The 15360-nt window shown below is 41.3% G+C and overlaps 1 protein-coding gene across 1 annotated transcript in view; it reads right to left on the reverse strand.

Annotated features, from left to right (window-relative positions):
* TRPA1 (transient receptor potential cation channel subfamily A member 1) overlaps positions 1-15360 on the reverse strand; it is a 140461-nt gene that overhangs the window by 78327 nt on the left and 46774 nt on the right. The window contains exons 8-9 of the mRNA XM_082259330.1: positions 14484-14532; positions 2905-3004 (exon numbers count right to left, since the gene is read on the reverse strand). Coding sequence (XP_082115456.1) covers positions 2905-3004; positions 14484-14532 — 149 coding nt within the window. The remainder of the gene's footprint in view (positions 1-2904; positions 3005-14483; positions 14533-15360) is intronic.

The raw sequence follows: 15360 nt of genomic DNA on the forward strand, positions 1-15360 counted from the left end.
ACCTGCCGCACCACCGGACCGAAAAATGGAAAAAAAAAAAACAAAAAACCTCCGGTCTCATCGAAGGCTCCCGCGGTCTGCCTGCTCCGCCGGCGAACATCGACCAGGTCATGCTGGGTTGATTACGTCACAAGGGGACGGGGTTATCCAATGACATCATTAGGTGACTCTGCCTCTTCATTATTTAAGAAATGTCAGACGGCAGAGCGGGAAGATGGCAAGAGCCTTTAATAAGACTAGAGGGTTTTTTTTTTCTTTTTTCAGGTCTGGCGGTGTGGAAGGCATCCTGATTGATGGTGGATCTACACCGGGGACATTTTTTTAATTTCTTTTAATAATGGACATATTAAAGTCCTCCTGGCATGAGTCCTAACAACATTCCTGAATTTGACTTTGCCAAGTGAAGAACAAAAATTATATTCCAGGAAACATTCAGCGTAATCAATAAAGCCTAGAGCCCAAAAATGCTCATGCAAAGAATGTATGCCATGGTCAGAGAGCATCTAATATTTTAAATAGCCATGGGCTAACATTCCTCAATGTCTGTCTTTACTTTTAGAACTACATGCAATAAATAATAAAAATCTAAATGTAGCCAATACAATTATTAACTTTTTTTTAACATTCATAATCACCCAACTTTATATTAAAAAAATAAAAAATAAAAAAAATAAAAACTCTTTGTAAAAATCACTTGGAATTATACTTGGCAGATATTGCATTGACTACATACCAGCCCAATAACAGTTTCTAAATACAATCTGTAAACACTTGTGATCACACTTCCTTTCCTCTTCACTTCTACCCCATCTTCAATTGCATGGATTGTCTCTAGGTATTGCTGAGTGTGTAGATGCCTGACACTTACTGAAATATAATACACTATTGTATTGACCCACACAAACAGCACTCGATTTTGTTGTTATGCTTACATCTTTGTAAGCAATTACAAGTAAAGTAGGTCCTACAGCCTGATTACAATGTTGTGAAGACCATGTTGGGGCAATGGCTAGTAATAAAATGTACAGTATATAAAAGCCTGCAAAACTTTGGTGTCTGACCTCACATCACTTGAATATTAGACAAAATGAATGTTGGGAAATGGTGCCTACAGACTAGAGTTCACTTTGCTACCTGAGATTATATATTTTCCCAGATATTATGGCAAAAGAACAAGTAGAGGCTACAGTATACTTTACCAAATTTTATGAAACATCCAGAAGGGCAGAGGTAGTCTGTGCTTTTTTATTAGGATTATTCAATGTGGTGAAGTTAAGAGCAGCGATATTGTACAAATTGCAGCAACTCCTAGTTACTCTAGCATAAGGATAAACACTCATAGCCTGAGGTTAGCAGTTATGATCTCTGCCCTTCAATCTGACACAAGATTGAACTTCACGGGGTTGATTTACTAAATTAAAATAGGCTATTCACTTTGCAAGAGAATTTGCCCCAGAGCTTAGTGAATGAGATGAAACTCTACTGAGCATAATTAAGAGGGGATAAATCATACCCCTACTAATACCCCTTGCAAATAAATGCAAGTTCTTTACTAATTCAAACGTATTATTATTTCTACCAGAGGCCAGTTGGTTATCGAATGACCCGGAATTTGTCATTTGCATCTGAAGGTTTTAACAATATACATATATAATATATATAGGTTTAGTAAAATTGGTGAGCACAGATATTCACTTACTTCTAAAGAATAAATGTACATTTAAATGAATTTTTGATGTGTAATATGCTTCTCTCTTTTCAAATTTTACAACAATGTAGACACACATTAGAGTTCCCTGAAGAAGCAGAGAAAGTGTTCTGCGAAACACGTTGGACCCTAATGTACTTGAACGAGCACTGACTGGATACATGTAGCAATTGAAGCTGTTATGCTGTGGTTTTTATGTCTGAATTGAATACCTTTTAATCATGCTTACATAATACAACATATTTTTTTTTTACAATAGATATGTGTATGTGCTCATCTTAGCGACAACACCACTTCTTAATAAAGTCATGTTTCTTTATTAGGGGTATTCTTTATCCCCTCTTTTCTTCTCCAATGTGAAATTCTACTGACTTGTATTATCCAATCATGTGCAAGGAAAAATGCTGTATTTTCTTTTTCTTTTTTTTTTTTCCTTGCTCATGATTGGGTATTATTAAAAAAAAAAAAAAGAAAAAAAGAAAAGAAAAATGTCACCACATTTACTAAGCTCTGGGGTTACTTTCCCTGCAAAATGCAATTTTCCTTGCAGCCTGCCCACATATCTACTATCCCAATGGTATCTCTACTACCTATTTATTGTTATTAACAAAAACAAGAAATGAGACTGAAGAATTCATACTTTCCAACTTTCTGCATGCAAATTTCAGCTGGTGAGCATAGAACATGGATTATTACCGTAATATGAAGAATTATACATACTGTAGGCACAGTACACAGGTAGTTTAATGCAACACAGCTTCACATGTATCTAAAGTTCACATAGTATATATTAAAAATTGTGTAATGAACAGGGGAAATAGATTAAACTGGATAAATATTAATTTCCCAGGAAAGTAAAAAGAAAGGTAAGTAGTAAAGTGAGCCATAAGCATATTAAATACAAACAAACAAACAAAAAAAAATTACTGGCAATATAACAAACATATACCTTTGAAAGTTAACCAGGTAGAACCATTAAGAGGAAATGAAAAGGAGGTTTACAAGGTGACTTTCATAAAATGTTGTAGATTCCTGATAAACTAAGCAGACGCAAGGGAGGGATTTATAGATTTTAAATCAATGTTCATATTTTGTCAATTAAAGGTGTAACAAATATTATTTTGAACTTGAAAATTAAAATGTATGGTTTGGCATAATAACATAATTGGATTAAGTGTTCAGGACAAACCCTGTACCTTTTTCAAGAAGTAAATTCACAGTTTTCCAAGCAGAGCATGAAGTGGCCAGCAGCAGAGGTGTACGAAACTCGTTATCGACACTGTCAATATTTGCTCCCTGTAAATAGGAGAAGAAGGTGAGTACACAATAGAGCAATGCTAAAATAAAACAGGCAATAATCAGTCTCCAGCCTGTCTATGGGAAGCATATAATCTGTGATTACTAATGGACTAATAGCTACAAACTGAACCACAAAATTACTTGTAGGAAAAAAAAAACAGTTTTGTGCTTTGGATATATAACCCATTAGAGCCTGTGCCAAAAGTACCAGAGTGGAAACAAGGGCACTTTTTTTTACTGAACCTGTCATATGCTGAGGCTCAGAAGGCACATAACACCTGTAATAAAAGAGGAGACACACCAAGCAATCTGTACATGCAAGTGTCCAAAATTTGATAGAATGAATTAAATACACTAAGCTATAATTATCCTTATTTGCCATAACATTTGCATTTTAGGGAATAACAACCAATGGGACTTCAAAATAGAATAACATGGGAAAAAATATTACGATATTATGGAAAATAGACACGTGCATGCAGGTTAGTAAATTTTGCACAAGAATTGGACATTTTATAAGAAAGGAGTAAAATCCACAATTTACTTAATACTGACACTTGGCACTTGGATAGACCAGATGGACACATAAGGGGCCTAAAATACCCCACCCCCATCTCCGACCTCATAAAGCTCATTTGCTGCTCCATGTGCTGATTGGATGTTTCATTGTGGCCATAGAGCAGTGGTGGTGTGCAATGGCGGCCTGTCTATAGGGGGGCGCAGGGGCGCCACCCCCCCAATCTGTGGCCAGGAAAAAAAAGATTAAAAAAAATTCCCATTTTCAGCCCACTAGGGGCGCCGGACCTAGTGGTGGGTATGGGGGGGTGGGGTTTTTCACCCCACGTGCGGCAGGCAGAGGCGTTGATTGGCGGCCTTCTGGGGGTCATCGGGGCACAGAGCAATGCACCCTGACACTCCCCACTTTACTGATGTCCTGGCTGTGATTGGTCCAGACTCCAGCCTGGACCAATCACACAGGAGGACATCCCGGGACCTGGTGACGTGACTCGTGGGGGCTGTGCATGCGCCAGTCACTCACCGTCCCAGCGTCATGTGATCACCTTCCCGCCCACTCGCCACCCCCGAGAGCAGAGAGGAGAGCCGCGGCCCGCACGTGGTTATGAGTCTTTGCAGCTGGTGGACAGCCACGGGGGGGCCAGTAGCGGAGGAGGCGGCAGGCAGCAGCCAAGGATCCGGCAAGGAGTGAGCTCGGCGGTGGCGTGGGGGGTCGGTGCATGGAGAGGGGTCGGTGCATGGAGGGGGGTCGGTGCATGGAGGGGCTGTGGGGGATCGGGGGTCGGTGCATGGAGGGGATCGGTGCATGGAGGGGCTGTGGGGGATCGGTTCATGGAGGGGGGTCAGTGCATTGAGGGGCTGTGGGGGATCGGTGCATGGAGGGGTGATCGGGGGTCGGTGCATGGAGGGGCTGTGGGTGATCGGGGGGGTCAGTGCATGCTGTATGGGGGGGTCTGTAGACATTACACACCCCATATTATGGCACTGATAGGTTGCAGCACCATGGACAGCTCAGTATAATGGGGGGGGGGGGGGTTATGTATGATGTGTGATCAGACAATATCAGGGTGTCAGTGCATGCTGCATGGAGGGGAGGGGGGAGGGGGGGTTTATATAGATTATACATAGTATATTGTACTACAAGCCCCAGGTAAAATGGGGGACCTAATGCATGTGTGATTAGAGGGGATCAGGCTGGTGCATGCTGCATGGGAGATTCATTGACATTACACACCCCTTATTATGGTTCTGTTATTAGGCTGCCGCACCATGGACACCCCAGGCATAATGGGGGGGGGGGGGAGAGACAAATTCATGATAACAGGATCAGGGTGTCTGTGCATGCTATGCTGCGAGGGGGAGAATACACATATGAATATATATATAGGCTGCACTGATGGACACTGATGAGGTTGCACTTATGGGCACTGGTGAGGTGGCACTTATGGGCACTGATGAGGTGGCACTGATGAGGAGGTACTAATATGCCGCACTGAAGAGCATTGATAGGTGGCACTGATAGGCGGCACTGATGAGCACTGATAGGCGGCACTGATGAGCACTGATAGGTGGCACTGCTGGGCACTGAGAGGTGGCACTGTTGGGCACTGAGAGGTGGCACTGCTGGGCACTGAGAGGCGGCACTGATGGGCACTGAGGGGCGGCACTGATGGACACTAATGGGTGGCACTGATGGACACTGACGGGTGGCACTGATGAGCACTGTTGGGAGGCACTGATGAGCACTGATGGGCAGCACCATGAGTGCACACACTCAGTGCCCATAGTGCTGCTAGTCAGTGCCCATCAGTGCCTAGATGAGCAGGCACTGATGGGCACTGACTGGCAGCACTATGGGCACTGATTGTGGGCACTGATGGGGGGCACTGATGGCGGGCACTGTGGGCACTTATGGCATTTTATTTACCTCTTGTGTAATCAGGGCACTGGTGATCAGTGCTCTGATTACATTTCTCTGTGTCTGATCGGCTCTCCTCTTCCTCACACGCAGTCTCTGTGTGAGGAAGGAGAGCTGGCAATGAGAGATGATCTCATATGTTTACATTTGAGATCATCTCTCATTGGATGTTCCGATCACATGGCAAATGGCCGCTGTGATTGGCCATTCACCACGATCTGTGATTGGCTATGTACAAGGGACACGGCCGACACAGATTTTCCCCGATGCGCGCTCGCGGGAGCGCGCAGGGAGCCTGTTACTGGGAGGCAGTATAAAGATGGCCTCCCGGAAATTAGAGCTGTCTTTCGGCTATAGCGCGGGCGGGAGAAGGTTAAAAATTGACCACACTAAGCAGAAGAGCACACCGTGGTCAGTTCTCTAACTGTGCTGTCAACTCAGCCTGCTCTCCTCTAATGATCAGATTTGTCCTAACCCCCCCTGTACAACCTTTTACTGGGAAGATCAGTGTACTGTTTGCTTCTCCTCCCTCAGCCCTTATGCAGCTGATAACAGGGAATGTGATCACTTATAAAAAAAAAAATATCAACATACAAACGTTTTGCCTTTCATTTCTATTTCAAAACAACATTTAGAAGATGCTTGTCCATAAAAATGAAACATGTATATAATCTTAAGAGAAGAGGCTACGGGGGAAAGGGCAAAGAGAGGCTGAGATAAGCATTAGCCTATTTAAATAAACAGTCACCTTTAGGAGTTATATTTATTTCTCCTATTTCCGATGTACATAGACATGTCAATGTTACATTTGTAAGAATTTTAAATATATTTCATGTGATGTACAGCATAGATGACAGTACTGGTTCATCGTGTTTAATGAATCAAGCCTATTTCATTAACCACTTAAGCCCCGGAAGATTTTACCCCCTTCCTGACCAGGGGGTATTTTGCGATTCGGCACTACGTGACTTTACCGGGCAATTGCGCGGTCGTGCGACGCTGTACCTAAACAAATTTGACGTCCTTTTTTTCCCACAAACAGAGCTTTCTTTTGGTGGTATTTGATCACCTGTGCGATTTTTTGATCATGCGCTATAAACAAAAAAAGAGCGTCAATTTTGCAAAAATAACAATATTTTCAAATTTTTTTATATGAAATTCCCCCAAAAAAAATGTAAAAATCAAAATTTTTTAACATTTTCGGCCAATTTGTTTTATGCTACCTATGTTTGGTAAAAAAAATCGCAAAAAGCGTATTTTGATTGGTTTGCGCAAAAGTTATCGCGTTTACTAACAAAGGGAAAGATTTTTGTAATTTTTGTTGTTTTTTTTTTAACGCGTAATGGCGGCGATCTGCGATTTTTTTGCGGTACTGTGACATTGGGGTGGACAGATCGGACCCTTGACTGAAATTTTTGACACTTTTGGGGTTACCAGTGACATTACTGCAGTAATCAGTGCTATACATATGCACTGTTACTGCAAAATTACACTGGTAGTGAAGGGGTTAACTTTATTTGAGAGGGAGGGGCTGTGTGTGTCCCTAGGGGCGTGATTCTAACTGTGATTGGCTGTCTGTTGAGCTGTAGAAACAGTGATCAATGGTTCTACATAGTAGAACCGTGTGATCACAGTTTCTACACAGGGGAGAATGACAGGCGGCTTGTTTACACTAGCCGCCTGACTTTCTCCCTCTGCAGCGGCGATCGCAGAGTGACCCGGCGGACATCGGGTCCGCCGGTCACACGCGCGGGGGGGTCCGTGACCACGCGGGAGCGGGAGCGTGCCTCCGGCGGCGCACGCTCACTCCCTAGACCCTCACAGGCTAGCGGCGTAGACCTACGTCACTTTGCCTGTGAGGGGCTGACTGCCGACGTAGATAGTCGTTAGGCAGTCGGCAAGTGGTTAAAGAAGATTCCACTCAAATTTGCTTTCTCTTCTTTCCCACTCCCAGCTCTGAAAAAACTGGTGGCTAGTATATTCCTTTGGAGAGTCAAATACAAGACCCAGGGCAGGAAAATATTGCACCGTGTATCTAGTTTAATCTCAGTACATAATGTTTCATTGTTTCAATTTCTATTTATTATGTGGGATACAAAAAATGCACTGTATCTTTAATGTAATATATATATATATATATATATATATATATATATATATATATATATATATATATATATATAAGGTTGAGGTCAGGACTCTGTGTAGGCCAGTCAAGTTCCTCACCCTAAACTTGCTCATCCATGTTTTTATGAACCTTGCTTTGTGCACAGGTCCAAATCATTTGGTGGAGGGGGGGATTATGGTGTGGGGATGTTTTTCAGGGGTTGGGCTTAGCCCCTTAATTCCAGTGAAAAGAAATCTTAAGGCGTCAGCATACCAAGACATTTTGGACAATTTTATGCTCCAAACTTTGTGGGAACAGTTTGGGGATGGCCCTTCCTGTTCCAACATGACTGCACACCAGTGCACAAAGCAAGGTCCATAAAGACGTGGATGAGCTAGGTTGAGGTGGAGGAACTTGACTGGCCTACACAGAGCCCTGACCTCAACCCAATAGAACACCATTGGAATGAGTTAGAGTGGAGACTGTGAGCCAGGCCTTCTCGTCCAACATCAATGTCTGACCTCACAAATGGGTCTCTGGAAGAATGGTCAAACATTTCCATAGACACACTCCTAAACCTTGCGGACAGCCGTCCCAGAAGAGTTGAAGCTTTTATATCTGCAAAGGGTGGGCCAACTTAATAGTAAACCCTACAAACTCAAACTAAGACTGGGATGTCATTAAAGTTCATGTGTGTGTAAGGCAGGTGTCCTAATACTTTTAGTAATATAGGGGAATATATACGTAAAGAAAAAGAGTATCAATATTATAGAGTTCGTATCACTATCAACTAAAACTTAATAAAAGCCTCCAAATAGCACATATAGTGCATAGTCATCTTTCAAAATAAATGCATCAGCCAGGACAGCTCATGTTGAATGATTATTGTGTGTCAAATGAAAAGAAAAAAGTTTGCAATGCAAATATCACACAAATATATATGTAAAATAATAAAGCTTTTCACAGGGAAATGAATTCACAGCCCAACCATAATCATAATCGTATTGTTTAAATCATATGCTGTACACTGCAAGTGCAGTTTCTTAGTAAATGAGGTAAAGCTTCACTTTGCAAAGAATAACAAATCCCATGCAAGGTAAATAAAAATTAAAAAAAAAACCTGCATTTTAGCCTGCACAGAGTTTGATGACAGAAATCAGAAGAGCTTCCCCTCCTTTACTAGTATCAAGGGCAACTGCACTTGCAGTGCACAGTATATTTGCCTTTACTAATTTAGCTCCTTTGTCTTTATCTTTATTACATAACACAGAAGAGGGTTACCAAAAGCAATAGTGGACTTCATCGGCAGGGACAATATGAACAGTCAGCCATATCTGTGCGTTATTCTGGGATTTTTATTGAAAACAGGTGTCAAATGTGGCATTCTTGTATAACTTCTTTATCAAAGTTAGTTTCACCTACTGTCCTGCTATCAGCAATTTATGCAAAATGATAATGCCAGACACTTAAGGGAAATAAAAGAAAAAATTAAAATCTGGATTTTTGCTTGCACATGGTTGGATGACTGAAAAAACAAAGCTCTATGATATTCACTTAACTAAGTAAATGTTAATTTTGCAAACTTCGAAAATCAGCTCCTATTCCTGTCTATGTCTATATCGTTCTTAGTGTCGTCACAGTGTCCATAATGAATGAAACATTAGAAGGTTTTGGAATTAAATATTTTCATAGCCTTTGTTATGTTATATAGGAAACATGATAATGATTGAGTACAAATAAATGTACAAGATGAAAAAAAAGAAAGAACAAACTGCAAACATCCAAAGATGTTTATAGCGTGTATTTTCATCACTGTTGCTCACTATGAAGACATGAAGCCCTTTATTGTCCATTAAACTAGCACCAGAAAAACAACTAATCATATGTTGCTCACTCCAATATATCTTTTGTTAAAAATATGCAACTTTATTGTTTAACTCCTTGGCGCTAAGCATACCCAGTTATGCGGCCCCACTGCACTGGGCTATTTTTCAGATGGTGCTCTCCCAGCACAGACACCAGGGTTTCATCAAGAGCTCTGGGACCCATACTAACGATCGGGACACAGAACTCCCGATTCTGGGTAACCTGATCGCTTTGATAGCCTCTGATTGGCTATCATAGTGATCAGTCACTGTGAATCCCACACCAGCTTTTTCTCTCTCTGAATGGAGGAAAGAGATTCATCATATCTCTCTGTCTCCTTGCAGAGAAAAAAAAAAAAACAACTGTGTGTAAAAAAAATAAAAATAATAATATTAATACTATTAACAAAAAAAAAACCTAGCTAAAGGTGCCAGGGTTAATATTCGGGTTAAGGTCAGGGTCAAAGGTCAGAGTTATCATTTATTTTTTGAGCAGGATTTATTTATTTATTTTAAATTAATATCAGTGTCAGTTAGTGTCAGTGTGTTTTAGGTAGGATAAAAAAAGCAAAAAACAAAAACATAATGCGCACTGTTGTTTCTGGGCTGTACTACGTGTATAAACAACAGCTAACATACAGATATGTGGTTTTGCTGTGATCATCAGGAACAGGAGAATTTATTTTGAGTTGTTCTTTGGTGGAAGGTTATGGTAGTAGCAAGAAATATACAGCTAAATTTAAAAAAACATGATTTTTTTTTTTACTATTTTGGGCCAGGGTTAACTTTGATAAGAAAAAAAAAAACCCAGGAGATATCCATTACCATTTACCACCAAATGAAAGCCCAATTTGTCCTGAAAAATATGCATTATAATCCACCTGGATACACAAAGTGGTTGTGATGATACGTACCTACTAACACATGGCAAAGTTGCTAAATTGTGCTTAGGCATTTGTTTTATCCTTAGGCGCGAAGGGGTTAATATCTTGAATGTCAAAGCATATTTAGTAGGTATCATAGTTCTGTAGCTATCTAGAATTCTGCATTTGATACTGCCTAAATGCACAAATACTTTATGTAATGTATATTATCTTTTGCGAAAAAACTTTAATAAAGGATGATTGAAGACTAAATCCAATGTATCTCATTTTTATTTATGTATCTAAGTTTACATCATTTTTAATTTTAAAAATATTTATTTAATTTTATTTTGCCTTTACATTGTACTTCAGTTTAATTATTTGCTCATTGTTATAATGATTGAGATACTTTGTATGAGTCTATCTAATGTCTTTTAAAGTCACAGTCAATGTAGTTTATTTTTGTTATTTTATTATGTTAGGGCACTGTCTGCAGTTGGCTAATTGTGAAGATAATTGAGTATATAATGAAACATCTGGTGTAATTGTACATATTCATGCATCCTAAATTATTTAATTTTCAATTCTATCTAATAAGTAAAATGCAATTTTATTTCAATGTATTCTTTTATGATTTATTGTTCCATCCTGTTTGGATGAATCATTATCCTAGATAGTTTTCTGTTCTAAAACTGAGTTCATTTTCTATGTGTTAATTGAACATTTTCCTAAATATTTTTTTTTTTATTAAGCTTTACATAAATTACGTTGTTTGCATTATAGGCCTATTTATTAAACAGTACTATCTAGCTATTATTTTTCTTTCACTTTAAACTAGAATTTAGATTGCAATAGCTTCCTGAAATTGCTATTTTTTTGTGAATAGCCAAAGGACCTTATTTATTTTTTGTGAATAGCCAAAGGACCTTATTCGCCATTATTGTGGGCATCAGTGGGCAGCTGGAGGAAAAATAGATTATGATCAACCCAAAAGTGTTGGATTATTTTTATTCTTCTAATGCTTATAACTGCAATTATTAGAAAAAATCAATTGACCAGGGGGGGGGGGGGAGTCAAAAGAGAAAAACATATTCAGCTATATTCTATTTCATGTCTACTTTCTGCTGTAGTGTAGATGTATTTATACATCCTGGTTGTCCATCTAAAATTACCTTGAGATACTGCTATCAGAGGGTATGACTATGGCCCAATACAGCTCAGATGAAATTAGCCCAAATGTGAGTGCATTTATCTATCACTGGGAAAATCTGAAACTCCTCCCATTGCCCAACACCTCGCTGGATTAAAAAACACTTTTGCGACGCTTCTTTATATCTATATTTGCTGTCAGTGTTCATCCCTAATGCTGCTTCCAGGAGTGTCAACTGGTGATCAACACCGCAGTCTGTTCCCACCTATGGGTGGCCTCTTTGTGATATCATTCTTGTGAAGGTAATTATTTATCCAGGTCATTGTATAGCTAGGAATGGTTAAATTTAATTTTTTTATGTGATGTTAAGAACATTTTGTAGCTTATCCAAGCTACTTCTTCCTCTTAATTAATGTCAGGAATCTACACCAGGATTTATATTCATATACTGTACTGTACGTAGAACCAGATATTATTTGAGAGCCAAAAGGGACAATAGTTCCATAAGATGTCACATCCCACTTCACTTATACTTGCAACTGCAGAGGCTACTAAGACTTTAGGGGAACACCTAGAATGAGATAAGACTCTTGACCTTCTAAAAGAACTCAAATCAAGCCAAGTATTTCCTTGCTGGACCTATGTCAAATACAAAGATAGCCTCTACAGACAGAAACATGGCTGTTTTATCTCCCATAGTAGCTAAACTGTACATAGAAGTGAAGAAGAGAGCCTTGAATTCTTTCAGGGGAATAACACAAGGCATTGGTTCAGGTATGTGGATGATACATGGGTCAAGATTACAACATCGGAAATATAGGCTTCTTGCCATGGTCAGGGACCAGGCTTGGAGACCAGTAGCTATAGCAGTGGAGAGGCTCCTACCAACTACCTAGATAAGTGTAACAGCAGGCCAACTTGTCAGATGACACGGCTCACCAGAGCTGCGGGGTGTAAGCACTAACCATGTCAGTGGCGGCCGGCCGATAGGGGGCGCAGGGGCGCCGCCCCCCCCCCCCAAAAATAAAGAAGAAAAAAAAAAGATTAAATAAAAAAAAAGTATATTTTCCGCCCACCCCTCCCTGCATCTCCACCCTAAACAACCCCCCTTCCCAGCCTCTCCACCCTAAACAAACCCTTCTCCCTGCCTCTCCACCCTAAACCATCCCCCTCCCTGCCTCTCCACCATAAACAACTGCCCTTCCCTGCCTCTCCACCCTAAGCAATCCCCCCTTCCCTGCCTCTCCACCCTAAACAACTGCCCTTCCCTGCCTCTCCACCCTAAGCAATCCCCCCTTCCCTGCCTCTCCACCCTAAACAACCCCCCTTCCCTGCCTCTCCACACTAAACAACCCCCCCCTGCCTCTCCACCCTTAACAGCCCCCCCTTCCCTGCCTCTCCACCCTAAACAACCCCCCTTCCCTGCCTCTCCACTCTAAACAACCCCCCTCCCTGCCTCTCCACCCTAAAAAACCCCTCTCCCTGCCTCTCCACCCTAAACAACCCCCCCTTCCCTGCCTCTCCACCCTAAACAACCCCCTCCCTGCCTCTCCACCCTTAACATCCCCCCTTCCCTGCCTCTCCACCCTAAACAACCCCCTCCCTGCCTCTCCACCCTAAACAACCCCCCTTCCCTGCCTCTCCACCCTAAACAACCCCCCTTCCCTGCCTCTCCACCCTAAACAACCTCCCTCCCTGCCTCTCCACCCTAAACAACCCCCCCTTCCTTGCCTCTCCACCCTAAACAACCCCCGTTCCCTACCTCTCCACCCTAAACAACCCCCCTTCCCTGCCTCTCCACCCTAAAAAAACCCCCTTCCTGCCTCTAAACCCTAAACAAACCCCCCCTCCCTGCCTCTCCAGCCTAAACAAACCCCTCTCCCTGCCTCTCCACCCTAAACAACCCCCCTCCCTGCCTCTCCACCCTAAACAAACCCCCCCTCCCTGCCTATCCACCCTAAACAACCCCCCTTCCCTGCCTCTCCACCATAAACAAACCCCCCTCCCTGCCTCTCCACCCTAAACAAACCCCCCCTCCCTGCCTCTCCACCCGAAAAAACCCCCCCTTCCCTGCCTTTCCACCCTAAACAACCCCCCCTTCCCTGCCTCTCCACCCTAAACAACCCCCCCTCCCTGCCTCTCCACGCTAAACAACCCCCCTTAACTGCCTGTCAAGGGGTAACTATGAATACTTTTTCAAGGCACTGTTCCTTGATTACTGAAGGCCCCTTTCACACTTGTATGACGTCAAAGTCACGCAATTTTTTACCGCGTTGTTTGCCGCAAATCAATACCTATTACATTTTTCTTTTTGCGCCCCCCCCCCCACAAAAATTTTGAGCACCAGCCGCCACTGAACCATGTTCACCAAAGCTTCTGAGATGGGTTTTGCTGTGTGTTAGCACCAGGCCATTGTCCTCAGGATTGCCCTAGCAGAAGGGGAGCAAGCCCAGGTCCAGTAGTATATATAGCAGGTTGGGACCAAGCAGAAGCATAATTGGTAAACAAGCTAAAGGTCAGTAACAAGTGGTTGCAGGTTGGGATCAAGCAGAAGCGTGGTTGAGGAACAAGTCAAAGGTTGGTAACAAGTGGTAGCGGAGATATGGATGGCAGCAGGACTGATTAAGAGATTAAAGTTAGGCCCTCTGTCAACTTTAAATTCCTGCCTGTGTCCCTATGTGGGAGATTTTTTTCTAACTTCCTGTTTATGTGGCAAAAGTCAGATGGAGCAGGGAAGGTGGTACCCTCTCCCCATTGGGGACAGGGCAGCAAAATTAAAAAAAAAAAAAAAAACAGGTGGGTTTATAACTTCTATCAGAATGTTATCGCTGTCTGTGTCCCCTGAGGTAACTCCGCTATGGAGACACAGACAGCATTAAATTCAACAAAAGAGCCTCTTTGAAGAGCCAAACAGCATTTAAAAATCATTGATTAAAACAGAAACATTACCTTTCCTAACTCTATGCAAAGCAAAAAAAAAAGTTTTGGTTGAAGTTTGGCTTTTTGAACAGCTGCCACCAAAACTGATTTAATTTACATAATGCAAGAAATATTTACCATAGATATTAAATATTCTGCCAGGTCAGCATGGTCAAACAAACACGATCTGTTGGAAAAACAAAAGCAAAGTAAATATTGGGAAAAATCAATAAAAGAAATAAGGACATGCAACACAAAATATACTAAATTGGCAAAATGACAAAGATGAAATATTAAAATACAAGTTTACTTCAAACTAAAATAATTAAGATTTATTGGACTTGGAGATAGTAAACTTGCACAGGGAAATTTTAAATAGAAATTAGAAATGCATTCTAATTTGCATTACAAATCCAAAGGTACCTTAAGCTGAAATTCAGGCACGCAAATAATAATAAACAGTTGAAACTCACATACTGTATGTTCAACAGTGGAAATACACATACACACACACACACTGTATGTGAGCTATCTTATTTGCAAAAAAATGTATTATCCTGTCCAGTCACATTGGTGTTTCATACACTTTTGCCAAGCAGGACTGCTGCTTTCTCTGTTAGATGTAAATTATATAAAATTCCAAACATTTAGGCTGGATTTACACTGTTGTACATGCAACATGTACTATATGGTAATGCACATACATATGTGTCATGAATAGGCCCTAATGTTGTATCCACAAATTCTTGCAATGCTGTCATTTTAGCTGTAGCATTGTCACCTGAGTTGGACTACATGTAGCCATTTCAATGCATAGTTTGTTAACACACTCTGATGTAGTCACATCAGTAAAACGCTGATGTTCACCTGCTTATGCAGCATGCATGCATCCACTGGAAGTTCCTACCAAGAGTCTGCAGAATGTAGATTTTTTTAAATTATAAAATGCAATTCTATTGTATTCACACTGTATACTTTTGTGAGCAATGTCCACTCTCCACTTGCAGCCTACTGA

Source organism: Pelophylax lessonae (genome assembly GCF_965119305.1).
Source record: "Pelophylax lessonae genome assembly, chromosome: 5".
Taxonomy (NCBI): Eukaryota; Metazoa; Chordata; class Amphibia; order Anura; family Ranidae; genus Pelophylax; species Pelophylax lessonae.